The 27,810-nt window shown below is 38.3% G+C and overlaps 4 protein-coding genes across 4 annotated transcripts; 2 read left to right on the top strand and 2 right to left on the bottom strand.

Moving 5' to 3' along the window:
• Positions 1–51: 51 nt before the first annotated feature.
• LOC113783468 (N-terminal acetyltransferase B complex auxiliary subunit NAA25) lies at positions 52–11,517 on the bottom strand. The gene is made up of 19 exons (XM_027329612.1): positions 11,028–11,517; positions 10,584–10,740; positions 10,356–10,474; positions 10,186–10,260; positions 8,854–8,947; positions 8,654–8,772; positions 8,070–8,140; positions 7,369–7,510; positions 7,065–7,240; positions 6,513–6,712; positions 5,170–5,300; positions 4,920–4,996; positions 3,881–3,955; positions 3,510–3,702; positions 2,614–2,733; positions 2,366–2,504; positions 2,160–2,200; positions 1,629–1,883; positions 52–947 (listed from the first exon to the last, which is right to left on the bottom strand). The coding sequence occupies exons 1-19, from the start codon at positions 11,172–11,174 to the stop codon at positions 252–254; spliced, it is 3,027 nt and encodes a 1,008-aa protein (XP_027185413.1). The 5' UTR covers positions 11,175–11,517; the 3' UTR covers positions 52–251.
• Positions 11,518–13,150: 1,633 nt separating this feature from the next.
• LOC113776005 (sorting nexin 2B-like) lies at positions 13,151–19,081 on the top strand. Its single transcript, XM_027321074.1, has 5 exons — positions 13,151–14,618; positions 15,253–15,462; positions 15,547–15,804; positions 17,391–17,477; positions 18,499–19,081. Exons 1-5 carry the CDS (start codon positions 13,497–13,499, stop codon positions 18,577–18,579), a joined length of 1,758 nt encoding a protein of 585 aa, XP_027176875.1. The 5' UTR covers positions 13,151–13,496; the 3' UTR covers positions 18,580–19,081.
• Positions 19,082–20,561: 1,480 nt separating this feature from the next.
• On the bottom strand, positions 20,562–21,448 carry LOC113760901 (PRA1 family protein B3-like). Its single transcript, XM_027303655.1, has one exon. The coding sequence runs from the start codon at positions 21,406–21,408 to the stop codon at positions 20,776–20,778; it is 633 nt and encodes a 210-aa protein (XP_027159456.1). The 5' UTR covers positions 21,409–21,448; the 3' UTR covers positions 20,562–20,775.
• A 2,997-nt stretch (positions 21,449–24,445) lies between these two features.
• Positions 24,446–26,891, top strand: LOC113760892 (exocyst complex component EXO70B1-like). Its single transcript, XM_027303644.1, has one exon. The coding sequence runs from the start codon at positions 24,774–24,776 to the stop codon at positions 26,685–26,687; it is 1,914 nt and encodes a 637-aa protein (XP_027159445.1). The 5' UTR covers positions 24,446–24,773; the 3' UTR covers positions 26,688–26,891.
• Positions 26,892–27,810: the final 919 nt, after the last annotated feature.

The following is a 27,810-nucleotide window of genomic DNA, read 5'->3' as shown; positions in this document are numbered from 1 at the left end:
AGCTAGACAATAATGCTCCATTCTTAGCCTTTTGCGTGGAGGTCAAAGGTATTAACTTAGAAAAAGATCACCATCAAAATTTACATTCCAAAGCTCATCTTAAAGAATTACCGTTACAAGCGTGTAAAATCTCAACTCAGAAAACTTTTATTCTTGTACATCAATGAGAATAATCTAGTGGTCAAAAAATCAGTAACAATTACAAAATTTCCAGCTCGGCAATATCGAAGGCCGCTGCAGCCCAGGGTGTGCTACAAATGCGTCCTCAATGCTTGCAGCGATTTAATTTTTGATTCACAAATCCTAAGAAACTGAGACAGTACACTGCTCTGCCCAGCCCCAACTTTCCTTGCAACTTCAACAGCATCCCACGACTGCAAAGCTTGGGAGATCCGATCACCCAGCGCCGTATTATCCACAGATGAAATCAGATTTTCAAACATATGGAGAATTCTCCCAGGCCCTTGACCTTCCCCATTTACTTGGAGCAGGGAAAATATGGTTTCAAACTTTACATCGTCTAAATTGTTTATTTGTGCACTCAACCATTCTGTGACCTCCTTTATTGCATCACATAAACTCTGGATAGAGTCTTGTATTTCATGAGAGTGGTGAGAGTTTGCCTGCTCTGTAACCCCACCTTTCTTCTTCTTTTTCCCAGAAGGAAGAGAAGACCGGACAGAGGACTGGATTATCAGACTATGCCAAGATAAGGGTTCAGTTACCAACTGCACCAACATAGGAAGATCACCACCAGGAGAAGACAATAGGGGTCCTGTGGATCTCATCTTCTCAATAATATACTTCTTCAGCAAAGAATTCACTAGATGCCAAGTACTAGGCCTTGGCTTGTCATTATTTGAAAACCCTATCTCTCGAGAGTTCAGATTCCAAGCATTTAGGAACACAACAAAATTAATCCAGCCAATCAGGTCTGAGCTCAATGCCTGCATTTTAAAACATATATCAAGAAGTAAATCTAGCTATAGCCAACTCAAACCAAGATGCACTGACAGTTCAGAGAATTTGCCATCATTTACCCACAATAGCCAATCACGTTTATTGCCTCTTGAATCCAGCACTAAATACATTTATATCCAGATAGCAATTGTGTAGGTTCGCACAACTGTAGCCAGAATTAGTCAGTCACCTATAGATGCATTTATGTTATTTGTTGGATGTTGTCATCCATGCTTAAATCTTATTGCAGTTCTTTTGTTACTAAACGTGTTTATACTATTAGATCCTTCTTTCTCCAAGGAGATCTGAACGGACAAAATTAATAACTAAATAAAGCAGTCAGTCAACAGTGAAATTGTTCCTAGTCATATACTACTTTTGAACAGCAAACTTCATATAATGTCCAGTATTTTCTCAATTATACTTTAGAAAGTTCAAAGAAGATTTTTGATGTAGCATGTATGGGTAGAAACCTGGACAACTAAGTTTTCCCGTAGATTATCAAACAATTCAGTAAACTACGGCATTAAAATATGTCGAAGAAATTTCTAGCACCCAAAACCTCATGCAGAAACACATTTGCAACAGAAACTATGGACGAAGAAAAATTATGTGAATATTAGCTTATAAAGCAACCAATTATGACGTCAAATTATATGAGCACATACCTCTGAAGGCTTTTGCCCACTTGAAACCCCCAAAACCAGTTCTATTGCATCCTGAAAGGGAAAGCCTAAGATCCTGGCATAGCGCTCGAGCAGAACTTTAAGCTCCAATGACAATTTAGGATCAAATGCTGAACCATTGGCTTCAGTATGTTCCTTCAATGACGAAGAAGCACAATGGATGGACAGATAGATCATCCGTGGAAGTAGAGATCTCTTCTCAATGTTTTTAAGTACATTTTCTTCTGTTTGTTTGATCTGAATATGCAACCAAAGATATTATACTGGGTGATTAATTTTTCTGTAGAAGTGACCACAAATAAAAATTTGATCCTTGAATACAATGGCTAATTTCAAAGAAAGTTCAGTTCACTACACCGTTGAAGATATACATTTATGAAAATATCATTTTTCCTTGGACAAGTTTATGATACCATATCGTGCCCAAATATGGCAAAATGTACAGTGTTATGCTTCCATTATATGTCCAAACTTCACAGTGAAGATATCAAGATAGTTCTAGAGATTTCATACCAGGTTCTCCCTAGGGTAGTAGGATACTCCTTCAAATGGTCCTGTTAGTAAATGAGACCAAGTTAAATAATCAAACTAGAAAGAGCAACCTACTATTCAACTCTTACGTGCTTGACAAACAATCTAGGAAGATCCAAAACAATGCAAAGAGAACCTTTATCATTTCTTAGTTCTGTTTTCGATTAAGAAAACTCTTTTAGACTGACCTAAAAGATAATTCTTATCAAATGTTGGTGTCCACCAAGGTCGTAGCTGCAAGTCTTCATTGAAGGTCAACAATTTATTCCCGATCTCATTAGATAGCTCTACGAAATGGTTTCCATTTTTCAAGCTTTCCAAAATACACTAGAAAAAACAAAGATTTAGTTCAAGCTATATAAATTTTTTTTTAAAAAAAAGGCATCTCAAGCTACATAAAATATAAAAAAATAAATAATAAAAAGAACCCAAGTACCTCCTCTTCTTGGATGCTATTTGCATTCTGCTTTAGCTGTAAGATAGGTGCTTCAATCTTTGCAACCAAATACTGGCTTGATCGCTGCAGGCGTTCCTTAAATTGTACAAATTCAATGACCTGGAGATAAACTAAAGAGGGTGAAGATTCCTGTTATACTATTGATGCAAATAGAAGATTGAGTGGAAAAAGAAAAAAAGATAGGCTAGAAACAAACTTAGAAATAAGTAAAAGGAAAGACCACAATCCAAAATGTATTTTTAGTTATTATTAATACTTCACCAGACAGAAGATATTTAATTCCCTCTACCTAAGAAGGAAGTACAATGAGAGCCATGCCTTGCAGAGATATTGAAAATATCCCAAAAAAGTCCTTTTAAATCACTGAAATACAGAATCAACCTCAACCAAATGAGTTTCACTACAACATTTTTCCCCCTGTTTAGACTGAATTTTTAAATTTAAACTTACATCCACATCTTATCCTGCTTCATTGCATCTTTACCAGTTAAGCATCAATACCCCAGAGACCAGAGTTGAATGTTCATCAGACTTTTTTTTATCAGTTACAGGCAATATGGGAAAAGCAAATTTAATACTCTTTGCAGCCCACTTAGCTTGAGCACATAAAAACTATTTACTTTCAAGAAATCAGTCACTACAAAAAAGACTTGCAGAGAAATTTTTTAAAAGTGCTGGTCTCCAGGTAATTGAAAAAAAATCATAAGGTCAGTGCCCATTGACTTAAACACAAGAAAGTAAGAACATCCGCTGTTCTATCACCATATCTAACACACAGTATTTGGTATGAGAACAATACACGAGTTGGAAAAGGTTTTCAACATCATCATCAAGTCTCAGTCAACATATCTAATCAGACAAAATGTGTCAAGTACCTTTGAATAATTCCTGTGGCGATAAGCAAGAAATGTAAGATCTGCAGATTCCCTAAAGTGATCGTCCATGAATTTTAGATAATCCCTCAAAAGATCATTCAAATCTGACCAAAGCGGAGATGCCAACATCTGCGGTAAGATGTGATGTGATACAGTTTCCAGCAAAATATTTTTCACATCCAAAGATTTGTACCTATACAGGAAAGAAGGATTGTGACAATGCCCAGACAACAGAAAAATATGCCACATGGTCTTCAGAAAATGAAAACTGTTAATAAATCAGCAATCCATGCTAAAATCAGTTAGTGAATATTAAAATACATACTACAACTTCTTAAGCTTAAGAATATTAAGCTGTAATTAACACTTACCAGTCATAGGCAACAGGAAGACAATTCCAGTAAGAATACAGGTGAAGCAACAAAATCTTATACTGCCATGTGTATCTGCCAGACATAAAATACAGACACGTGTTACTACAGAAGATTAAGAACTTCCACATAGTCAATTAAAATGTTTCCAGAATAAAATGAAGAAATAAAAAACAAAAAAGGAAAGGAAAATTGGAGCATTCATAATGAACGCACCATGGAAAATAATAATTATACCATATTAGAAACTGCTTATACTACAGAAAATCTCAAACACCATATGCAACTTATCCAGCTACTAGACACATTAAGAAGTTGAAAAAACAACCAATCAAATGTTAACCTCTGTTAAGTTTCAAAGTTTCCAGCCATTTGTGAACAGCTCAAGTGCAAGTTGTCATCTCTTGCCCCTTATCATTTATTAAGTCAGCAAACATAACATGATCTCAAAAGCTTGCTCATTTGTAGCAGAACTTCTAAATGACGAACTGATCCATTGACAGGCCACACTTAATGTCTTCTTACAAATACAGTAATATTAGTCAAAATAATTAACAGGTCACAAAGTTTATTAGATGAGTAGAAGCGCAAGCTAAATCAACAATAGACCACAATGTATAGACCTGTTCATCCATTCAAAGAGCCAAAAAAATTGACTTTGTAGTTCGTAGGTTATAAAGTGACTCAAGCTTGGTTATGCTACCAAAAAAAAGCTGAGCTCAAGCTTAAACAATAACAAAATGAACAAACACAAACATCCGGTCAATCTAGTTTAGAGTCAAACTACATAAACGCATGTTCGACAACTTACATCAAGGTAAAAGATAACAGATGAGCTTGTGACTGCAAATACTAGTCATTATTAATATCAACTAATTGAGACCCCATTAACAGAGAATTTAGCATCTAGCAAAAAATTAGTGCCAAACCAAATGCATGGCTCGTGATAAGTACAGTGCAATGTTATTCCTTTTTATAAGTAGCCATTTAATACCTGAAAAAGAAAGACAATATAAGCAGTAAGAGTTGGCTTCCTAACCTCCGAATAGTTAATCCAAACTCCAGAATCATAATGGACTCCAGCAAATAACCAACATTCCTTGTCCGCCAGAAAAGCTATAGACAGAAAAAATGTAAACAATCATCTTTTGTTACCGAACAGAAAAAACACAATTTAAAATTGTAAACAAAAAGAAATCAAAGCACCTACAACAGTACAGTGATTAAACACCAAAACATAAGACCTCCTGAAAGGAGGTAAAAAACAAAAAACATGGGAAGCATCATACCTGAACCAACACGTTGCAAGCCATAGATAGAAGCTCTTCCCCATGCATATTTTCCTGCAAGTCCAAATCTTTTGATAGGGGAAGATTTTTACAATACATATCTGCCATTCGCACTGCTAAACCTTCAAGTTCTGGAAAAATTAGATCAATGTAAATATCCAATTCAAAGGCATTACAACAGCTGAGTGCAACTTATCAAACTAGAGAAGTGAAGGCAGAAACTGTTTTATGCATATGTAAATAGCTGGTTTATCGAATAATTAAAATAAGTAGAAACAGAGAAAAGGTATGACTTTGTCCCAGTGATTTGAAGAATGCACTGAGAAACAGCATGACAACAAACCCACTACCCTAAACACACTTGTCCATTGTCAAGCAACCCACTGGCAGCAACAAAGCAGTCAACAGAGATGCTTGAGACAACCCTTCTCTCTTTTGGGTTAATATCATCAGACTCAAAAAACAAACTTCTCCAGCAATAGCAATTCCACATTGGATTTTTTCCATGTAATACATTAAGACATAAGTAAATCTTAAGCAACAGAAGGTTACATATTAATAAATAAACACACTACATAAATCCTCAATTATTTTGTCAAAGAGTAAGGCATAGAGTAAGGCATACAGTCTTAAGGGGTCACTATTTGTATACGTAGCATAAACAAGCTGCAGACTGCATATCTGCAACAATAGTAGTAACACAATATTTAATCCTATAATGAATGTTTTACATTCGTTCTTCATAAATCCCAAAAATAGTAACTTTCCCTATATGGTTGTCTCATTTGAAAGGTCAAATGGATGTTCCAAGTATAAGTATCATCACTCTTCAGATCCCTCACACAGTCACACAAGGGAAGAAAAGTATGGTGCCCAAGGAACATAGCTTTTTTGTCATTATATTCCAAGTAACATATGCCTTTATCCCACACATCCATCGCTCTTGAAATGATCTAAATTTCAATTCTCACCTAAAAATTTATGACAGATGAAGCTAAAGGCATCAAGCTTGGGTTTATTGCATATTTTAAGCTGAAATAAAATCCTATCCATGATTAACACCCTTCCCCAGCAGGTCATCTTCAAATACCATAAAAGGGAACATGTCAATTCAAATCTTATAACAACCATCCTAGCAATTTATTAGTTGGAAATAAGTTAGTCGTTAGCATATAAGCATAAGCATCAAGATTTCTGTCGATCTTCATTTTCCTCATTTTTTTGTTCAAGGGGAGAGGTTGATTACCATGATCTACTAAATGCTGTAGAGATTTAAGCATGCTACAACCAGATAGTGTAAACTAGTATCTACCATAACCAAGATTCATATATAAGAGCCATACCACAAACAGGAAGGGAAAACATGTTGCCGATTAAATTTTCAACTTTGAAGATGGTAATGGCTTGACCAAGAGCCTTTGTTTGTGAACTGCTGGTCAATTCACATCCTTTCAACTTCTCCAAAACCTCACTCTTGTTAGGATCATCCAAGAATAACAGAAAAGCTTCAACATCGGATGTAAAACAAGCCAAATGACCAAACCTGTTTCACAAAATGAAAGTGACAGAAATTTCTATCAAGTTTAAGAAGCAGATATAAACAGCACAATCACAAAATTTCTGCAATGAGATCCAACTGCCTAGCATGGATGACTCAATCAAGGGACCAACTGTAGCATGAAAAAACATGTTAGAGAAACACTTTTCACTAAATGCTGAATTTAAGTATATAAGTAACTGCTATTCTTGGCACACATGTAAGAAGCACATTGTTCTCCCCTTTTCTCAGTCTATTCAATAGCACAGAGCAAATGATGACGACAGTCAGAAAGGATAAGGTCAACGTTAGAGATATCATCTAAAATTAACAAGCTAATACCGAGATGGCAACAAACCTAGAAAAATATTGCATTAGTTCTTCAACTAACTTGCCAGGATCTCCCTTTCCATATATAAGTTTCCTCTTTTGAATTTCAAGATTTGCCAAGTGTGGAGACCTTATCGAAGCATTATCGCATTCAGCCATTAACTTCTCTACAAAAACTGATGCCCTGGATATGCGAGTATCAAACTGCCAATGCAACAACGTATGAGTCAAGTGATCCACAAGGTAATCTATGAACAAAGCACAAATAGTGCAGCACTTTTTAAACTAATGACAACAAGAATCGACTGTATGTAAGAGCCATATGCACACACCACTTCATCAGGCAAATCCAAGTTCTTGCAGCCCACATGCTTTGGAGGATATATTGAATTACCGCCATTACCCAAGAAGAAGCTACTTCCATCATCTAACAGACAGCCAAGATAATGCAAGAAATATTCCCAATCATCAGGGCTGTCCAAAAACAAGAACAAAATAAAATAAATTGTAGAGGATACAGAGGGCAAATAGCAAATACCAGCAGGAAAAAAGACAGAAAACTATTTAGGACACAACAAAGGAAGAAACTGCAGAGACACGTGCGAATTACTCAAATCAAGCGATATAATAACCTGTTCTAAAAACTGCAGAGATAGAGTAACTTGCTCTGTGTGTGTGTGAGAGAGAGAGAGAGAGAGAGGAAGAGATATTAATGTTGTCTTTGGAAAGACAATTAACACCAACGAAAAAGGATATGCAGGCCACCTTATACACGTGCAACTTTTCTAAAATGAGTTAACTATTTTCACATGAAAACCAATGTGGTATTATTTTTTAAATGTTCTATAGATTTTTTTTCTGGGGTACTGATAAGCTGTTTTCATGTGATACTTATGATATTCAAAGATGCACGCAGTTCCTTATAAGTGAATAATGGAAAATTAGATGAAAAATTACAAACAAAATAAGCCAACCTCTAGTCAATTCAAACAAAAGAAAATGAATTCATTCAATTCAAAACTTCAAAACATACCATAGCTCTAGAACTTTTTGGAGAATATCAGCTGCTGCAGAATAATCACCTGCCCTAGCAAGAAGCCTCCCCTGTCAACTTGAAGTTACAGAGTACAACTTTACGAACAACGGTGTATGCAAATCAGCATATAAAAAAAATATACAAAGAGCTGAAGTATCGAGTTTAAGGCTCGGCAAGAACACTGTCATAGAGAAGAGCGTTAATCATGATCTTGCAAAGCCTGAAGAGACTAGTGTCTCTTCACTAAATTTCATAGTCAAGACATAATACAGGAAGGTACAAATAATTTGTTACAAGAATATTTAAAAAGAAAAGGCATGAAGGTATGCATCATATTCAGGGAGGGAGAGAGCATGCAGCAACTTAATTTGAGAAGGCCAGAAAACAGATTCTCAACGACCTATAGGCATGCTTATACAATTTTTCTACTTTATATTCCCCTTTAACATAAGCAAAGACAATATACAGTTGAAAAGAAGGAAAGTCAATTGCCCCTAATTATTAAAGACAATATACACTTGATATATTATCCCAATTATTAAAGACAATGGCAAAAGACATGAGTAAAGTTCAGGCTATACCTGTAAGCGTAGTCTATCAACTTGAATCATTATAAGAGACCCTAACTTTCCGGCGAGAATTTCTAATGCATCCCCAAACTTAGATTGTCGTTCCAATAAAGAGATGTACACACTGAGGGCTGAAACAATTAAAAGGTTCTTCAGCAGAAAAGGAGAAAAAAAAAAGGAAGAAACTCTGGTTCAAAAGGAACAGAAGTCACCTTCAGGCTCATGCAAACTGTGTGATGCAATGTGCTTCTTGAGCAAACCTTCAGCTAAAAGTAGCAGCTTTTCTCCCCCATTGCCACAAAAAACCTTTTGAAATCAAAAGCAGAGAGATAACGAGCCAATTTTATTATTTACACTGTTCAGAGTATTCTCTGTGAAAAATGGTCAGCTTCTATGTGAATGTACAGTACTTATTTAGTAGGTTCTGCTCAGCAATTCCATTTAGGACAATATTTAGGTGACAGACATTGTAAGTCTCAAACTTACAGACATCAATACAACCGGTTGCTACTGAAACTTTTCTATTGGAAAGTAATCCTCAAAATATCAAAATTTATGCAACAGCTCATTACTGTCCAACCAAAAAAAATTACACTCCTGCGTCCAACCAGAAAAACTCTACACTCCGGTCGCCTCTGACAAAATCATGAAAAAGTCTCCTTTTTTAAAATTCCTCCCCTGCAACACAGATTCTACCTTTAGCTTAAAATTCATCGGAAACTCAAGTCGTCGATGGCAAACCACCACATAAGTGGCTGCATAATCACACCCAACAATTAAATCAGCACCAATATGTTATAGATCTTTTTCTCACCTCAAGCTATCTTTACCAGATCTTTTTCACACCTGTTTGCACTTTCAATTACTCCAACGAAAGATGAAAAACAGGTTAGACATCTTCCAATTTAGCTATGTTACATTTTCAAGCCTAGTAATCTAATCAATAGACCAAGTTTTATATAATAAGCACCTGAAAGTTCCATCTTAGGAGAACAAAGTTCCAGTGGAAAATTTTATGTGGAGAAGGAAGATTTGGGTACATGAAAATTAATACAAGAGGGAAATTTGTTATGATACTACCGAGTTTGGCATAAAAACTAGATGGGGAGCATTTGCAGGAGATGAAGGGAAAGAGGTGCAGAGTGATTTGGCCATGGCGGAGAAGAGAAGGAATATTGGAGTAATGGGTGAGGGCTTGGGGGTGGAGGAGGTGGAGAGTGGTGGGGCTAGTGGAAAAGGAAGGGAGAAGAAGTTTTGGGTTAAGCTAGGGAGATGACAGATGAGAATTAGAAAACACTAATAACTGGACAAGCCGGTAACTCATTTACTTTCGAAATTAGTTGATAATTGTAAGGATGAGATACGTCCGTAACTCTAGTCAGAGTTAGAGACCATAACTTAAGTGTTTTCCTTCCATTTATATATGATTCCTAGTGAACAAATACTCCCAAGAGATCTAAGCATAGGAAACTATTTATAGAAACAAGGAAGAGACCACGTCGGAACAAAACCAATAAACAAAAAGAATAGTAAACTGAAAGAACCTGCAACTGGATGCTGCAAACAGCCCAAAGCAAAAACCTTTCTTCACCAACAACCTTGTACATCTTAATAGCTATCTGTGAAGAACAAAAGCAGAAATGGCAAGATACAACCCGACAAACTTTTGAAGAATACCAATAAAGGCAAAGAAAACAGTAAATAAAGTACCAACCTGTTGCTGCTTGACAAACGAGTATTCACGTACATAGCAATTGAAAAGGCCCATCATGAGTTCCAAGCTGTTGGGAAATTTACCACATGCATATTCATAGCAACTAGTTGCCATATCCACTGTTACCCATCCAAAGAAGACAAAAATAAAAGATAAAACCTTCATCAGGTTGGCGCAATTAAATATCAAGTGCCAAACAAATGAGAGAATAAGCCTTTTGAGACTTACAATGATCAAGACGCTGGAAAACAATTTGCAAGGTGCTCAGCGTAAGATCGTCAATCAAAACAGAGTCATTGGTATATAGTTGGTCTTTGGCATTCAGACAAACTGAAAGTGCTTCCTCAGCTTTACCCATCCTTTCCAAAATCAGAGCCTTGAGTGCCTGCACCAAAATTACAAGTACACCACCCTCCAGTCACTCTAATTTCATACTTGAGGAAACCAAAACCTTCGCAAATCTCTATTCCAATGCTGCACAAACTAAAAAGCACTCCAAGAAACGTAGCTCAATCACACTTCTAAAACAGCAAGATTCAAATTTTGACTAGGGACAGCATAATTCAATCAAAAAATCAATTGGCAACGTTTTAAACATTTTTGTGGATATAAAATAGATAGTCGGATAAATTTGAACTGGGATGACTAACGATAAAGCAAAAAGAGACTTACAAGAGCGTAGGGAGAATTGGGGTACTTGGAGAGCAGAGCAGTGCAATGCTTGAGGGCATTCTTGAACTGGCGAGAGTCGATGGCATCCCATATGGGTCGAACTCGACGCTCCGGTATACCACCCGCCAACCCGAATTTCGAGGCCATTCAATAGTTATGCAACTTAAAACTTAGCCAAAAAAAGAAAGAAAGAAAGAAAGAAATCTTACTCCGGAGTATTAGTTTTCCGCCTCTAAACTTACAAGCACTACGTCGTGTTACTCTCAAAAAATGGTGATGTTACGAGGATTTGCGGTGGCTGTGACGGGGCTGCGGGGTAAACCTTTAGAGTTTTGTAGCATTGATGAAGAGAGCGGCAGAGGTGAGGGATGGTGGTTGAGATGTCAATGAAGTGGGTGAAGGCGGGGAGAGGACTGAGGTGAGAACTGAGAAGACGGGAGGAAGCGAAACGGTGGGATTGGGTTTTCAACAAAGGGTTTTTGTGTCCGGGCCGGAGGGCTCCGTCTCTCCGTGCCAATGTGGCTCAATTCTTTTGTCTTTAGGGGTGCACCTGAATTGTGAAGCCCTACCTACAGTCCTACGCTAGTGTACCTTGAAAATTGATTTTAAAAAAAATAATAAAGCCATTGCTAATAACGCTTAAATACCTAATGGTAACATATATAATATATATATATACACTAGTTTCTTTCCCGTGCAACTTATATTATATAAATTTTATTTTTTTTAACACAAATTGTTATAAAAGAACTTAAAATGCTATCTTATACAATTTAATATACTAATTTATAAGACATATATTAAAATTAAACATGCTAAAAATGGTTGATATTAATAATTAGTTTTAATTGAATCTTATTCCATGATTCAATTATGTTTATTCTGGCAAGTCAACATATAGTGAAGGAGACATATTAGGAATAAGTGTAATTAAATATTTGATTCTTTCACAAATAAAAAAAATTAAAATCAAACTAATAGAAAATGAACTTATTATTTGCTCAAATTATAAAATTTCAGAAGGGTTAAAAATTAAGAAAAATAATTTGGGAGAACTTTTATGATTTCCGTGTTTATATGAATACTACTTAAGTGTAGATCAAATTTAAATGGAAAGAGTATAAAAATTAATAGAATATTCTAGGAAAGAATGACTATTTACACAATTTAAATGGACTTTTTTTTAATTAAAATGGACTTATATGAGTAATGCGCTAAAATTGTGTAATAAGTATTCATTAAAAAATGAAATTTGTCAAAACAAATTACAAAGAAATAATCAATTGCAATAATAAAGATAGTTTGGATGTAATTAAAGAAAATTAGAAAAAGAGAAAATGTACATTGATTGATAAAAAAAATCATGAAAGATATAATCAATGTAAACATGTATAAAGTAGGGAATTAATAGATTGAAATTTGCTACAAATAAATAAGTATAGAATGATAAAATGAAACAAAAGTTTGTTCATATTTTAGTAATGGCAATAAATAATCAATGTAATTTACTATAAATAAGTAAGTGTCGAACAAAATGAAAGTGTTTCCAAATTTTAGTAATGGTAAAAAATACAACTAATTCAACAACTTATCATAATGGAAAGCGAACAACAATAGCGAAGTCATAAAATATATACATATATGTATGTATGTATGTATATATATATACATACATACATATATATATATATATATAGAGCAATAAATAATTAAACCAATATTAGAAATAAAGAATGTGATTGAAGATGATTAGAAAAGAAAAGATATGAATTGATTGACAAAAAAAAAATAAAGAATGTACAATTAATAGAAATTTATATAAGGTAGATCATTAAAAGAAGAAATTTGTTGAGTTAAATTTGGTTCAAATCTCGAATTGTTGACCAGCCCAAGACACGACAAGCCTGTTTCCATGCTCTTGGGCTAACAAGTAAGCGAGGCCATACACTAATAAGTAAAAACCCAGAAAGATTTCCGCTTGCAGCAAATTGCATATTACGGCTATAACTACCGACCAACCACCAATATCAACAATCCTTCTCAGCTTTTTACCTTGCTGACTTTTATAAACTCAAAGTCTCCGCAGCATCCAATTTTCTATGCCCTCCCCAGAAGCCTCGTCCCACAGAGCAAACAAAAACATCAGAGTGCCCCACCTTCATAAAATCCCTCATGAATCACGATTCCTTCCCAATAATTCATCTTTTTGGTGTTTTTGTAATTAGTACCATTCAGCACTGGTACCATATCAGGAGTAATTAATCATTCTATCCTCATCCAACCAGCACTGACTGCCACCCACTCTTACGGCAGCCTTAACTGCAGGAACTACCTTCTCTTTTCCCCTCCTATTCGGCATCATATTGACATTCGTACTTGAGTTTTCTTCAAGAAAGAAGAAAAAGCATAAATTTTTTTGCTTCTTTGGGATAAAATTGATTGCAGGAGGAGTAAATTTTCGGCATAAAGATGATGGGCTCGGAGAATCAAGAAGGAGGAGAAGCCCATCTCCAAGCGTCCAGAGAAGAGATGGAAAGCCTAGTCCTCGACGGCGACGACGGCCGTGACCACATTGGTAACAGTATAACCTCCCAATCCTACGCTAATTACAGGAGTGCCATGACCACCCTCTCCTCCTCCTTCGCCGCCTCTCACCATCCTCTCTCCTTCCCTACCCCCGCCGACTCTGATCCTCTTCTTTCCCCTCCTTCTCCTCAGCCACCACTCCTCAAATCCCCCAATTCCCCTAAACCCAGGACTACCGCCACCGACGACCCCCACCACCTCGATCCTCCCTCCTACGCAGATGTCGTTTCCAGCCCCCTCGACGATAACATTGAGGCCAACGGCGGCTCCGAAAGTCCCAGCCAACACTCGGAAAACTCGGCTTCATCTTTCTCGAGATCTCCCTTTTCCAGCTCTGATTACTTGGAAATTGTGGTTTCCAATCCACAAAAGGAGGCGGAATCGTCAAAGAATTCGATCGTCCCCGGCAATAATGCTTACGTTACCTATTTAATTACCACAAAAACGAATATTTCCGACTACGGGGGATCCCAGTTTAGCGTTAGAAGAAGATTTAGGGATGTGGTCACTTTATCCGATCGGTTGAGTGAAGCTTATAGAGGATTTATTATTCCTCCGAGGCCGGAGAAGAGCGTAGTTGAGAGCCAAGTGATGCAGAAGCAGGAATTTGTGGAGCAGAGGAGAGTGGCATTGCAGAAATACTTGAGGAGACTCGCCGCGCATCCTGTTATCAAGAAGAGTGATGAATTGAGGGTGTTTCTGCAGGTGCAAGGGAGGCTTCCGTTGCCCACAAGTGTAGATGTTGCGTCAAGGATGCTGGATGGCGCGGGGAAGCTGCCAAAGCAGTTGTTTGGCGATTCGAGGAGTGTGATGGGTCCCCAGGATGTGGTGCAGCCTGCTAAAGGTGGGAGAGATTTGTTGAGATTGTTTAAGGAGTTGAAGCAGTCTGTGGCAAATGATTGGGGTGCTTCGAGGCCTCCTGCTGAGGAGGAGGATAAGGAATTTTTAGATAAGAAACAATGGTTGCATGATCTTGAGCAGCATCTCACTAATGCCTCGAAACAGGTCTTATGCGATAATGTTTTTGAAATTTCTTCTGTTATATGCTTAATCTTTTTTGTTTTCGTGGAAATATCAAGTGGTATTCTGCACTTGCTTGTATGCTTGAAATTTTTTAGCGTTGGGCATCATAAAAAAGATATTTAGAGGCAATTCTTTTTTTTGGCACTATTGTTTTTTCTTAATGTAGTTTCAAGCTGATGAGCTATTAGCTGCGAAAATATTGTTTACAACGGTTAGACATACTTATAGCATAGAGGACGGGGCTTTTTTTTTTTTTTTTGGGGCGCAGAGGACGGGGATTTAAGACCCGTACCTTTTATGCATCCTCCACAATCCCAAGCTTATAAAAATGGTAAGACTCATTTTAGTAACTACAAATGTAGAGCCTGCATCTAGGTGAACCCACCTGTTACAGAGCCTTATATGTTGATACTGAGTGTCATATCTGCAAATCCTTTGTGATTGCGTGGAGATTTTGACTATGTTGGTTTTGTTATTTGACCTTTATTTTCCCCTTTTATCTATTTTTTCTTTATTGACTTTGCATCTGCATAGAGCTTTCGACTGGTGCCATTGTTTTAGTTGATTTTTTTTGAGACTGTATTTTATTTGTTTAATTTCTCCATTTTTCTTTTAGGCTGAAGCACTTGTTAAAGCACAACAAGGTTTATCTGACACAATGGGTGAATTAGGGCTAGCATTTATTAAGTTGACAAAGTTTGAGAATGAGGAGGCTGTATTGAATACTCAAAGAGTTCGTGCTGCTGATATGAAAAGTCTAGCAACTACAGCTGTTAGAGCGAGTAGATATCATCGAGGATTAAATGCACAGACTGTGAAGCACTTGGTAAATGCAAAGTTCTTGGCTTGCAGTTACGTGATGATTTCATGTAATCAGGTTACGATGACCTATGTCTCTCTGTTTTTGCAGGATACTCTTCATGAATATCTGGTGCTAATGTTAGCTGTGCACAATGCATTCTCTGATCGTTCAAGTGCTTTATTGACGGTGCAAACCCTTCTTTCAGAATTATCTTCTTTGCACTCGAGAGCGGAAAAACTTGAAACTGCATCATCCAAAATATTTGGTGGTGACAAGTTAAGAATCCGCAAAACAGAGTTGAAGGACACTATTAGAGTCACTGAGGATGCTAAAGGCTGTGCAATCAGAGAATACGAGCGCATCAAGGTATCCAGACTACTCCCTGAGCAAATGGAACCAATTATAGCACATTCATATTATTGGTTTTTTCATGATATGCTGCAGCACTATCCTCTTACCTTCTCTTCTGTATAATTTCTTTCTTATAAATTTGCCTCCATCTGCTATCAAGTTTAGTGTTTGCTTCATAGATGAATGGGCAGTTACAAACATATTTGGCATTGACTACTCAGAAAATCAAAGGTGGCTACAGTTTTTGTTTCTTTGCACTTAGGTTATTTTATTGGTGGCTAGAAAGATCCTGAGAATGGCAGGCTGTCTTCTCATTCTTGTTTCTTGTTGTGTTAACTAATGTTGAGTGTCAGGTGATTAGAAAATGATCCTTTTGGGGTTGAGTGTCAGGTGATTAGAAAATGATCCTTTTGGGCTTTCTTGTTGTTTTAAAGTTTTTACACTGTCAAGATGGTGATTTTGGTACCACAAGCTAAGGTGCTATTTTTTTTTTTTCTTTACAAAAGTTTGTACATGTTGGAGCTTTGCCAATTTGCATTATGCTCAATTCATCTTACTCCATATTTTTTAGATGTATGTAGTACAGAACCACATTGTTTTAGTGTTGCTGCAGAATGTTTTTCTCCCCATAAATCAGTTAATATGTGATCATAAAATATGAAGACATGGTTCAAATTAACTTGAATGATGTGGAATTGTTAGATGACAAAGTTATCCATGTAGTGGCTACCTGGTATGTGGTGGAGATATTTTTCAGAATATAAATTAAGTGGTTATGATTGTGATGTGATTTAGTATACATACTCTCATGGTAGTTGTGCTTTGGAATTGGTCTTCTACCATTAGTAAACATCAATTTATTTATTTATTTATTTATTTTTTGTGTTCTCGGCATCTCTAGAGTTGCTCGAAGTGACAGCTTCAGTGATTGATTGTTGCTTTCTTCTCCCTTAGAAATAAGAGTTTGAGATAGCTAGAAAATGTTAGTCTTCCCATTCTCCCGCTTCGTCCTTGAACAGAAGGGGAATCTTATTTTTGGAGGTTTATTTCTTTACCTTAGGGCCGGGACGAAGGTATAGTCTTTTTCTCATGTAATGGATGGTCATTATTGGATTCAACTTAAATGGTGGACCATAACTTATTCAGACACAATTTTTTTTGAGGATCTCTCTAAGAACAAGCTTTTAAGTGGTAAGAGGAATCTTTCAAAATATTGAGAATAAGCTGATTGCTGCTGCCTTTGACTCCCCAGGCATCCAGTAGTGTATGTATGATGTTATCTATCTGTCTTTCCTACTCTGACAAAGTTTCATATTTAGACTTCATGGAAGCTTTTATTGCTGAAAGGTTGATGGTCAGCTAGGAGGTGTTTTATTAGTTGTGCAAATATGTTATCTTTCTTCTAGTGCTACCTGTTGTGGAAGCGCCAACTGGTGCTGAGGGATATCCCTGAAAATTAGTTTTTGATCTGTTTCCCTGTTTGCACATTTTTGTAGCATCAACTTCTTGAAAGATGGATGGATATGGTTTTAAATGCTGAGTTGCTCTTGAACATGCTTGAAGCTTTCGCTTACAACATTACTTCGTAATTGTCCCTGCAGGAAAATAACAGATGCGAAATTGAAAGGCTAGACAGTGAAAGGAGGACCGACTTTGTAAATATGTTGAAAGGATTCGTGACCAATCAGGTATTCTGTTCTCTCTGTTCAAAATACAGATCATGCACCCCCCCCCCCCTTCCCAAAAAAAAAAAAAAAAGAGATCTCTGTGCTATTTCTTCTTTGTTTTGTCCACTTACATATTCTGAAAATAATTTGTGTGGCATGAATAACTTGTATTTTCTCACTAAGGTTTTGTGAAATTTTGTTCTGGATTTTGTGAATTAATTTTTTGATTGGTTGAATGATGATTATATGGTGCTCACTGTCAAAATTGGAAGCACCTAATTGTGGACGTACACGATCTCATGGTATTTCTTTGAATATCAAACTTGATAATGGATCCCAAAATCCCTTGGTTAGTGCTTCAACTTGATTGGAGATCATACGCAACCAAAAACTATGTCGTGGCTTACATGAAGTTCGAGTTGTTACATTGAACTTGGTGAGTTTGAGCATTGCGAATTTACCACTGAGAGCTGAAGTAGCTGGTCGGGATTGACACAACTCAACTGCTACATTTGCTTGTTAATTTTGTTGTCCCCCCCCCCCCCCCCGGGGCGCCCTTTCCACAAAAGAGAGAGAGAGAGAGAGACGAAGAAGTAGTCATCGCATTTTGTTCCCACAACTAGTCATTTTGCAAAATTTTGTGAAAGTGGTCCAACTCATTTCTGTCACCTTCCCAGAAGCGAAAAGCGGCCTTTCTTTTGCCCCATAGATGATGGTATCTTGGCAGGAGCTGAATTTTGACACAATAAGTGGAGTGTTTCTTCACAAATATGATTAGATCTGGTTAAAGTTGGAAATGTTTTACCTTTGGGGTATGACCTAATGAAACTTAAATTTCGTTGCCATTTTTGCTTTTCTTTCTTTACATTTTTCATTACTTTTTGCGAGTCATCATCGTCTTCTCGTCATGCCATTGCTAGTCTGCTTTTTACTAGTTTCTTTAAGATGCACTCAATCTTGGACATGCTGAAGGCCTAGTATATTGTAGTTAGTGTAGAGTGCTTATTAGTCCCTGATGGATGGTGTGCTACGAACATGACAGGTTACTTATATGGAGAAAATTGGAATCGAGTGGACAAAAGTTGCAGAGGAGACCAATAGATACGCAAAGGAGACTGCATGAATTGGGTCCAGCTTACTATTATGTTTTCTTTTGGCATTTTTGTCCTCTTTTAGCACAATGTTAACGGTCAAGTTCCCTAGTCGGAAAGAGTTAAAAAGAGTACACAAAGAAGATACTGCAACTAACTAGTCCATTCGTTAAAATTACATATGCAATAATACCAGCGGGAGTATTTTTCTTGCCTGTGATAATTGCATTCAGGTTTGCGGAGGATTGAGGTCGATAAGTAATGGTTACAAGCCACCTCAGAGTTTATGATAGAAACATATGCTTATGTCCCCATGACGGGCCAAGAAAATGCTAGTTGCACGAAAGGCTAATACGCTGCAGAGATACAAGTTTAGCTCCTGGACTTATCAATTTCCAGGTTCTCTATTATCATAACGATGGAAGAACTGAAAAGTACAACTCCATGCAGGTTGATTGTTGATTTTCAAAGCAAAGTAACCAGACATGTATATGACAGAGTGTATTCTTTGTGAAACGGGTTCTCCTTTTGGTATTTTGCTCAATGTCTAGCAGTAAAAAAGGGTCAAACACTTGCAAACCATCCTCATGTAACATGACAAAATGGATGAACCAGCGTTATCTCATCAAAACATTGAACCCCCATTGACCTGATTAATCTTTTTCATCCAAAAGCTCCCAGAGGGCGAAGGCTCAACTTGAAGGTATTTTTCTCGTCTTGGCCTCCAAGTCCATATGCTTTCCTGATAGAGTAGAAACTAGAAAGGTTGATCAGACGGATTCCCCACTTCATCCCCACGGACCAGTCTCTCCAAAGGTATCCAAAGTCCCTCCTGTCTCGGGTCAAACTGTCCTCCAGGCCACAGAATTTAGGATTGCCAACTAGGCCTGTCGACCCATGGACAGATCCATGAAACGATTTCTCAGGCTGCACAGTGTTTGGTCCATCATTTTCGGGTTGTGTGATCCATAGGCGCCATAAATTCTGGGATTCCTGTAATCTCCACCATAATCAGCCAGGAGTGGGCAGTCTCTATAAAATGTCTCGCCAGGGAAAGTGATTGTTTATTGGAGAGGCCTTAACACAAAAGCAGAAAAAGATGGGAGTCACAACAATTATGCATTTCAAAACCCAATATAAAATGGACATACGGACAAATAAAACAAGTAAATAAAACACCAAAAGCCATCAAGAACGCTAAATGATGTCAAGGAGGAAATACAGACTCATTTTGATAGTAATAGCAAACCAAGCAAAAACAAGGATTTGTTAAAAGAGCTTTGTTACAATATCAAACCCAAGTAGACTAGTTAGCTTAAAAATGATAATTGGGACATGGGAGAAACCATTACTTAAACAGGAAAACCATGTAGTGGCTGGTGTTGGTTCTACTGACGAATAGCTATGCGAAATGAAGAAATTATTCTCCCTCAACATCATAAAACCTTTGATATTATTGGAGTTTCTTTTTATAACTAGTACTATCATTTCGAAGCAGATTTGTGACGATATGTTTTTATTTCGGGGCCGGGTGTCAGTATATCTGAAGTCGGAGTTTCAACACGTAAATTGGAAAGGGTCCAAGATAAATTTCTTCTGGGTGTTAAATGTCTAAGCTTAAACATCATGAATGCCCTCATGGTCAACTTGGCTCAAGTCTAACAATGACTCAGTTAACTGCATTATTGCCTAAGTTGATGGACGAATTCGGAACATTTTTCACGGACAAAACTTCATTTTGCCCCAACATTTGTTGCTGCAAGAAGTGATGCCGAAACTTTGCCTGCGTTTTATGACACACAACATGCAGACGATTGATGATTTTGCATGCAACTTTTTTACCTACAGCACTTAGCTTTTTCATAAGATGAACTCAAAGCATGAGCATGAGCATGAAGGTTGTTTGCAACAAAATTGTTAACCTTCGTCTGGGTCAATTTGTGCTTAAGTTGGCATTGACATTTAAAATTGAGTTCCACATAAACAACCCAGATGGACGAAGAATACTCGAGCATAGAAAAGAGCGTATTTGCATATAAAACTTGTGCTCTGAGTTTCCTGAAACAACAGAATTACTAATGCCAACGAATATTAATTAAAGAATACAACTCAACCGCCCATAATGCCATCCCGGCGTGCGCGAATTTCCAATTGCTTCTTTCCTCCAAAAAAAGAAAAAGAAAAAAAGGGTCTCTACCTACATCCATCATGATGCAGGAAGGAAGGAATCATACGTGGGAAACAACAATGCTTGCCGCGGCGGCTGAGACGGGAGCGGAGGACGCAGCGCCACTGATCAACGAGAACAATCCAGAACCAGGCAATTCGTGATCGTCGAGGAACAAATCCTCCGGATCTCTAAATGCTCCATGAACGCACACAATCCCCGCCCCTATCAGGCTTGCTGACATCAGCAACGACCCAACATTCGTGAGAAAGATCACGAACAGCGAGACTACAATGAGAATGCTTAGGGTTTCGCCCTTCGAGAACGTCCGGTTCAGCGCCACGAGCGGCTGGTCGGATGGGCGGAGGAGGTAGAGAAATAGCCAGGCGGCGAGGAGCGATAGTAGGGTGAGAAGAGAGAAAGGGTGCGATAGGAGCGAGAAGGCGAGAACGGATCCGAAAACCGTGAGGTAATTCACCCGGAAGTAGGAGATGTTCTTGCGGATGCGGGTGGTGGCATCGGAGAGTGCGGTCGGGCGTGAGAAGGCGGAGCGGTCGACTAGCTCGAGCCAGGGACGGCGGCGGGAGCTCAAGCGGCGGAGAGAGTCGGAGAGGCGCGTGAGGAAGGATGGGCCCGTTAAGGCATTGGTCTGGGCCTTAGGGTTGGAGATGGGGAGAGGGTGGGAAGAGGACATTGAAACGCGAGTTTTCCTTAGTTTGAATGGGTCAGGTCAATGGGGAATTTTATTCCTTTGACTGAGACTGGAGAGAACTGGAACTTTTTATCTCCACTGATATGTACGCTGCATTTCGCGGCGCGGGGAAGATTAGGAGTTTCATAGCCGCTGATGGTGGGAATTGACGGTGCTGATTGGTTTGCGTGAAAGCATGTGAGAGTCGGCTTGTTTTGTCAGTTCCCCGGGTAGGCGCCCACTGCCCAGTTAGAATGAGACAGTACTCTCTGTTAAGTTAAGCAGTAGTAATTTGTTTGACCTTTGACAAAAACAAAAAAACAGTGAAGTAGTAATTTGTTGTAACAGTGGGAGGAAGCAAAGCTGGCTGCCCAGTGCCTTGCGATGGTTTTATATGTAGGGGCCTACACCCGGGAGGATATGGGCCCACCAGGATGTGATGTGAGCAACTTTTCCAGTTGTGTTGTGGTTAATTTCTTTCGTTTGAATTAGGGTAGTGCTGGGATTAGGTTTATAATTTGACAAAAAAGAATTAGGGTAGTGCTTAGTATTCATTCATTGATCATTAATCAACATCTTCTCGTGTTTTTTTTTAATCAACATCTTCTCGTGTTTGCTCGGACTTTCTCGCGTTTGCTCTCTGGTTGGAAAGCAAGATGATTATTATTGAATCTTTTGCAAGAAATTGAGCAACCCGTATGACGACTGCATGCATTCTAAAAAGCAACTTTTTGTTTAATTATTGGGTTAGGGTGGCCACGTTCCCTAGTCATGTGCTGCTTTGAACTAGCCGCCACGATCTTACCCTCTTTTTTTTATATAAAAAAAAAAAATTAGAATCAGCGATATTATTATACACCATAATCAAGAGATGCTTTCAGATGGTAGCGTCTGATTGAAATTTGAGGGATTACGCAAAATAGAGGGGGAGAACTACTCCCTCCGTCCCATTGATAGTGTCATACTTTCCTTTTTTATCCGTCCCAAAATGATTGTCACTTACTACAATTGGCAATGAAAACTCTCACACATTTCCGCTCCATACCCTTCAATGTGACAGCCTTTTCTTATTTTTTAGTGGGCCCAATTATGCACTTCCCAAGTACCAACACTGCACTTGATAGTCCGTGATTCTCACATGAAATGCAAACAACAACCGTGTATGACACTTTCCTCTAAAGTAGTATGGAAACTTTTTATTCTTTTGGGTCCCACATGTCTTATCACAACTTATGGCCCTTTTATCATTCAATCACGTATGGAAACATTGAAAGTCAAGGGGTATTGCTGGAACTTAAACACAAATCATTTAAAAGTCTTGCACTGTTGATAAAAATTACAAGTTTCGAAGTGCGACACACTTTCTGGGACGGAGGGAGTATAATGCAGTGCAGTGCAGTAATAATAAAACAAAAAGAAGAGAGAATCCAATCCAAAGGGAGGAGGAGGAGGCTTCACAACTGACAACACACAAGTGGATGAGTGGTTCAATACAGCGTCGTCACTTTTCACACCTGCAACTTGTTTGAGTATTAAAAGTAAAAGCTAGAATCAAGAAACTGATCTTTAATCCCGAGGGCGGTCCCTGTTTTGCTTTGGTGATTTTTGAACACTATAGATCACGCAGTCACCAGTGTTCGTTTAAATCTTTGCAAGCTATTATTATTATTGTTTCTTTGATTTGGACAAAAAATACTATGAAATTTATCAATTTAACACTAAAGAAACAATTTAATAAACCAGGTCAATTAATAAGTATTTCGAAACCACTGCTGGGAATGAATATGCTTCACCAACAAAACCTTCTTGATCTAAGCGACCAAAATCTTTAATCCAAATGGAAGGATGCTTGATCTATCTAACAACCTCTACAGTCAACTCTTCACTGTCTCCTACCACAAAAGGGACAAATCATGCTTAAATTCCCCACACGCTTGCTCACCGAGATCCTTCCTTCTTCTTCTTTTTTTTTTTTTCGACACAAAAACTCTGTTTGGATTGTAAATTATTTGAGATATTTTTACTGTAGCATTTTTTGTGATGTGATGTATGTGAGATAAAAAGGTAATTGGGAAGGTAAAAAGGTATATTGAAAATTGTAATGGTGATGTAAACAAATATATTTGAGCAAATAATCTCCCGTCCAAACGCAAATAATCTCCATTTACGGGTCTCGTTCGTAGATGGAGTGGCTTAAAGTTTATTACACCATCTTACCAATTCAATCATTAAATGCATAATAAAAAGGATTAATTTTTCCTACACTACACTGACGTCAGTATATACATTATCAACATTGGATGAATGATAATAATGTAAAATTTGAATTTGAAATTCAATATTTGCACACATGTCATGAATCAAACGGTGATGGTATATACATTGTTAGTATCAGTGTATATAAGATATACTCTAATAAAAATATGACAAAATTTGGATAGTTAGATTTAATGAATCAGATCTATTAAAGTTTTTGCTTTCCATATTACTAAGACCATAGGTAAAAACCAAATCCACCACCAGATTTAAAATTCTCTGGATGCAGGTCAAGAAATTAAATCTCTTAATTTGCATTTGTCTCCAAGATTTTCTGAAAATTTTCTTTAGCAGATGTTCAGGCACTCATCGGTCCGGCGGTGATTTAATCTCTCCTTTAAGTCTATTCCTTCCTCTTAGTTTAGACTAAAAGTTAGATTAAATTAAGAATTTTCCTAGAATAAGAATTATAAAATAAAGGGGTACCGTGGGTCCAAAAAATACACAGAATCACAAAACAGAAATTTCACGTACTCTGCACGGTCTAGAGTTTACAAACCGCTATGCAGTGCCTTTTCACTTGTTGTCCTCCCCTCTATTAGTGAAGTACCATTAGTCCAAGTATACAAATCCGGTTGTCTTCTTCGTTCCTTCCTACCGCGTTCCTCCTGCTTTATCCTCGTCTTCCCCTTTCTCTTTCTTCTACTAATTTATTTATTATCCTCACCAAAAATCTCAATTCTCACCCATAGTCACATAAACCGCGTTTTCCAAGACCTTTCTTCTGGACCCCACTTTCCTTCCTTTCCTTTTTTTCCCTTTCTCAGCTTCTGCAATCGTTTGTAAATTAACAAAAGTCATTCACTGGCTTGGAAAAAAGCTTCTGCAATCGTTTAGACCCGACAAATCTATCCACTCCTCCTCCTCCTCCTCCTCACTTCAATCTAACCCTCCCCCCAGAATCTTAAATGTAAGGCTCTTGCTAAATATACATATAAACCCACGAAAGAAAAAAGCCCCTTAAAGGGGTAAAAACAAAAAGACCAAACAAAAAAAAAGAAGCGAAGCCTACTCTGCTCCAGCTGAGTGAAAAAAAAAAGTTTTGGTTTTCTATGGCGGACAACGGGGAAGAGAAGTTGATAGCGGTGGCGCGCCACATAGCTAAGACTCTGGGTGGTCATACTGATAATATGACTGACGATGATATCCTCAAAATCTTCTCCAACTTCGACGGAAGGTTGCGCGAGAAATTAACTGATAACCTCCCTGGCGAGGACCCCACCGCTTCTGCTAAATTTGAGCACATCCTCAAGCCCCTCCACCGTCAGATCTCCAGTTACGTGGCTGCCGACCACCCCATTTGGGCTGACTCCAGCGACGCTGCTTCTTTCCTTGGCGCTGTTGACGAATTAACCGCCCTAACTCGTGAATGGTCTCCCATGGGTCACGATAAGTCCGTCTCCTCCTTCCTCGACCGGGCTGATGACTTGCTCCAGCAAGCTATGTATCGGCTTGAGGATGAGTTTAAAACCCTAATGGAACTGGGGACTGAGTCGTTTGACGTGACTCGGCTCCGGGACGGTGAGTCAGCAAACCCCAACTACGCATCTGACACCGACGAAGAAGAATTTGACGGCGAAGGGAGTGAAATCCCAGTTGCCCATCCGGTCTCCGACTACGATATCGTCATCGACGCGCTCCCGGGCGGAACAATCGACGACCTACACGAGATCGTTAAACGGATGGTGGCTGCCGGGTACGGAAAAGAGTGCTCCCACGTTTACAGCACGTGCCGGAGAGAATTCTTGGAGGAGAGCTTCTCGAGATTGCAGTTGCAGAAGTTTAGCATCGATGAGATTCATAAAATGCAGTGGAGTGAGATCGAAGATGAGATTGATAAATGGATTAAGGCCATCAATGTAGCGCTAAGGATACTTTTCCCGAGTGAACGCCGCCTCTGTGACCGCGTATTCTTTGGATTATCCTCTGCTGCTGACCTCTCATATATGGAGGTCTGCAGAGGATCCGCTATTCAGCTGTTGAATTTCGCGGATGCGGTTGCTATTGGGAGCCGTGCCCCAGAGAGATTGTTCAAGGTTCTTGATGTTTATGAAACTATTAGGGACTTAATGCCTGAATTCGAATTGATATTTTCAGATCAGTATTGCGCGTTGTTGAGAAATGAGGCGGTTACTATCTGGAAGAGGCTTGGTGAGGCTATAAGAGGCATATTTATGGAATTGGAGAATTTGATTCGTCGTGATCCGGCAAAGGCTGCCGTCCCTGGTGGCGGACTTCATCCAATCACGCGGTATGTGATGAATTATCTCCGTGCAGCGTGTCGATCCCGGATTACTTTGGAGCAAGTTTTTGAGGACAGTCTTGCTCCCCTGGGGGCTAGTGGGGATTATATGAAAGGGGATGAGAGAGGGTTATCTGCGTCTTCGTCGCTGGCAGTACAGATGGCGTGGATTATGGAGTTGTTAGAGAGTAATTTGGAGGCCAAGTCGAAGATTTATAGGGACTCTGCTTTGTGTTCTGTTTTTATGATGAATAATGGGAGATACATTGTTCAGAAGGTGAAAGATAGTGAGTTAGGATCGCTTTTAGGGGATGATTGGATTCGCAAACACAGTACAAAAGTTAGGCAGTGTCATGGGAATTACCAGAGGAGTTCATGGAACAAGGTTTTGGGAGTTTTGAAGATTGATAACAGTGCGTCGTCTCCGAATGGAGCATCAAAGAGCTTGAAGGAAAAGCTCAAGTTGTTCAATACGTACTTTGAGGAGACTTGTAGGGTTCAATCCAGTTGGGTGATTTTTGATGATCAGTTGAGAGACGAACTAAGGGAATCTGTTGCAGGGAATCTGTTGCCAGCTTACCGCAGCTTCCTTGGAAGGTTGCGGAGTAGCCTGGAGTTTGGAAAGCATGCAGATAGACACATTAAGTACAGCGATGAAGACATGGAGGCTCGGATTAATGATTTGTTTAATGGAAATGGTGGATCAGGCGGTGGCAGGAAATGAGAGCATGCCATAGTAAGCAAGTAGTAGTTTGCTTTGTTGTAACTGGTGAAATGTATGTATGCAAGTGTAGTCAACAAAACTATACGTTGTATGTGCATGTAAAATTGGTTATTTGTAGTGATTATTCTGCTGTCATCTGTTTGTATACAGACAATATATTGGCGTTTTAGCAGAGATCAATGAGAGTTGCAGACATTATGATAACTTAAAAGAGTTTATTTTGTATGCGCTCTATGACTGTAGTGAAGTTAATACTGTGGTTTTGACTAGAGCCGTAATCTGCGTCTGGACATTTCCCTGGAGTGATTAGTTTTGAATGGTTCGCTATGTTAGATAATCTCACGACGTCTAATCTCTCTTGCTGCATCTATTGCACTTTGGAGAACACACTATTGTCGTATAGACTGAGAGACTTGGTTGTGGCATTCTGGGATGCATCAGTTATGTAGCGGTAGCATCAATGTTGTTATTACCATATCTATTGGGATTTTTTATCATGTCCATTAAAGGATTGTAGGCATCTGTGTAGAGAATTTGGCTCCCTGAAAGTTTGGCCTGAACTTGTGTTCAAGATAATGTGGTGCAGAATAGTACTAAAAGCATCCAAAAGAGTCTCAGAGGTGCCAAGAATTGACGATTAAGAAAAAAAATTTTGGCTGTGAAATTAGTTATGATGTTCAAATGTTGACATTCTTGTATACAATACAAACGTTTCATTTCTTGCTATGCAGCAGAACTGAACCGTGAAATGTATATTCAATCAATGTATCCAGCAAACCATGAATCGTTCAATTGCCATTATAATGCGGTAGTAGTCTATAGGATGGAAAGGGAATTCTCCTGTGAAGGACTTTTGTGAAAAAGAAATTAAAGGACTGGATTGAGACATATATATTTTATTTCTTATTTTCCTTGTTACACGGATAAACCCAACTTATAAACAACAATTAATGTCTAGCTGTTAAAATTGGAATTCGAATAGAGTTGTACTCCAGAGTAATTGGTAGTCTCATGTACACCTAATTGGGCATATATTATAGTACGTCTCATTATGAATTGGGCAGGCATCTTCTGTTAATTGCTCGCATCGCATTATGAGTTAGGTTTCTCGTGTTGATTGTAC

This window comes from Coffea eugenioides, chromosome 1 (genome assembly GCF_003713205.1).
Source record: "Coffea eugenioides isolate CCC68of chromosome 1, Ceug_1.0, whole genome shotgun sequence".
Lineage (NCBI taxonomy): Eukaryota > Viridiplantae > Streptophyta > Magnoliopsida > Gentianales > Rubiaceae > Coffea > Coffea eugenioides.
Note: the sequence above shows the minus strand (reverse complement) of the source record. Positions and strands in the feature narration are given on the sequence as shown.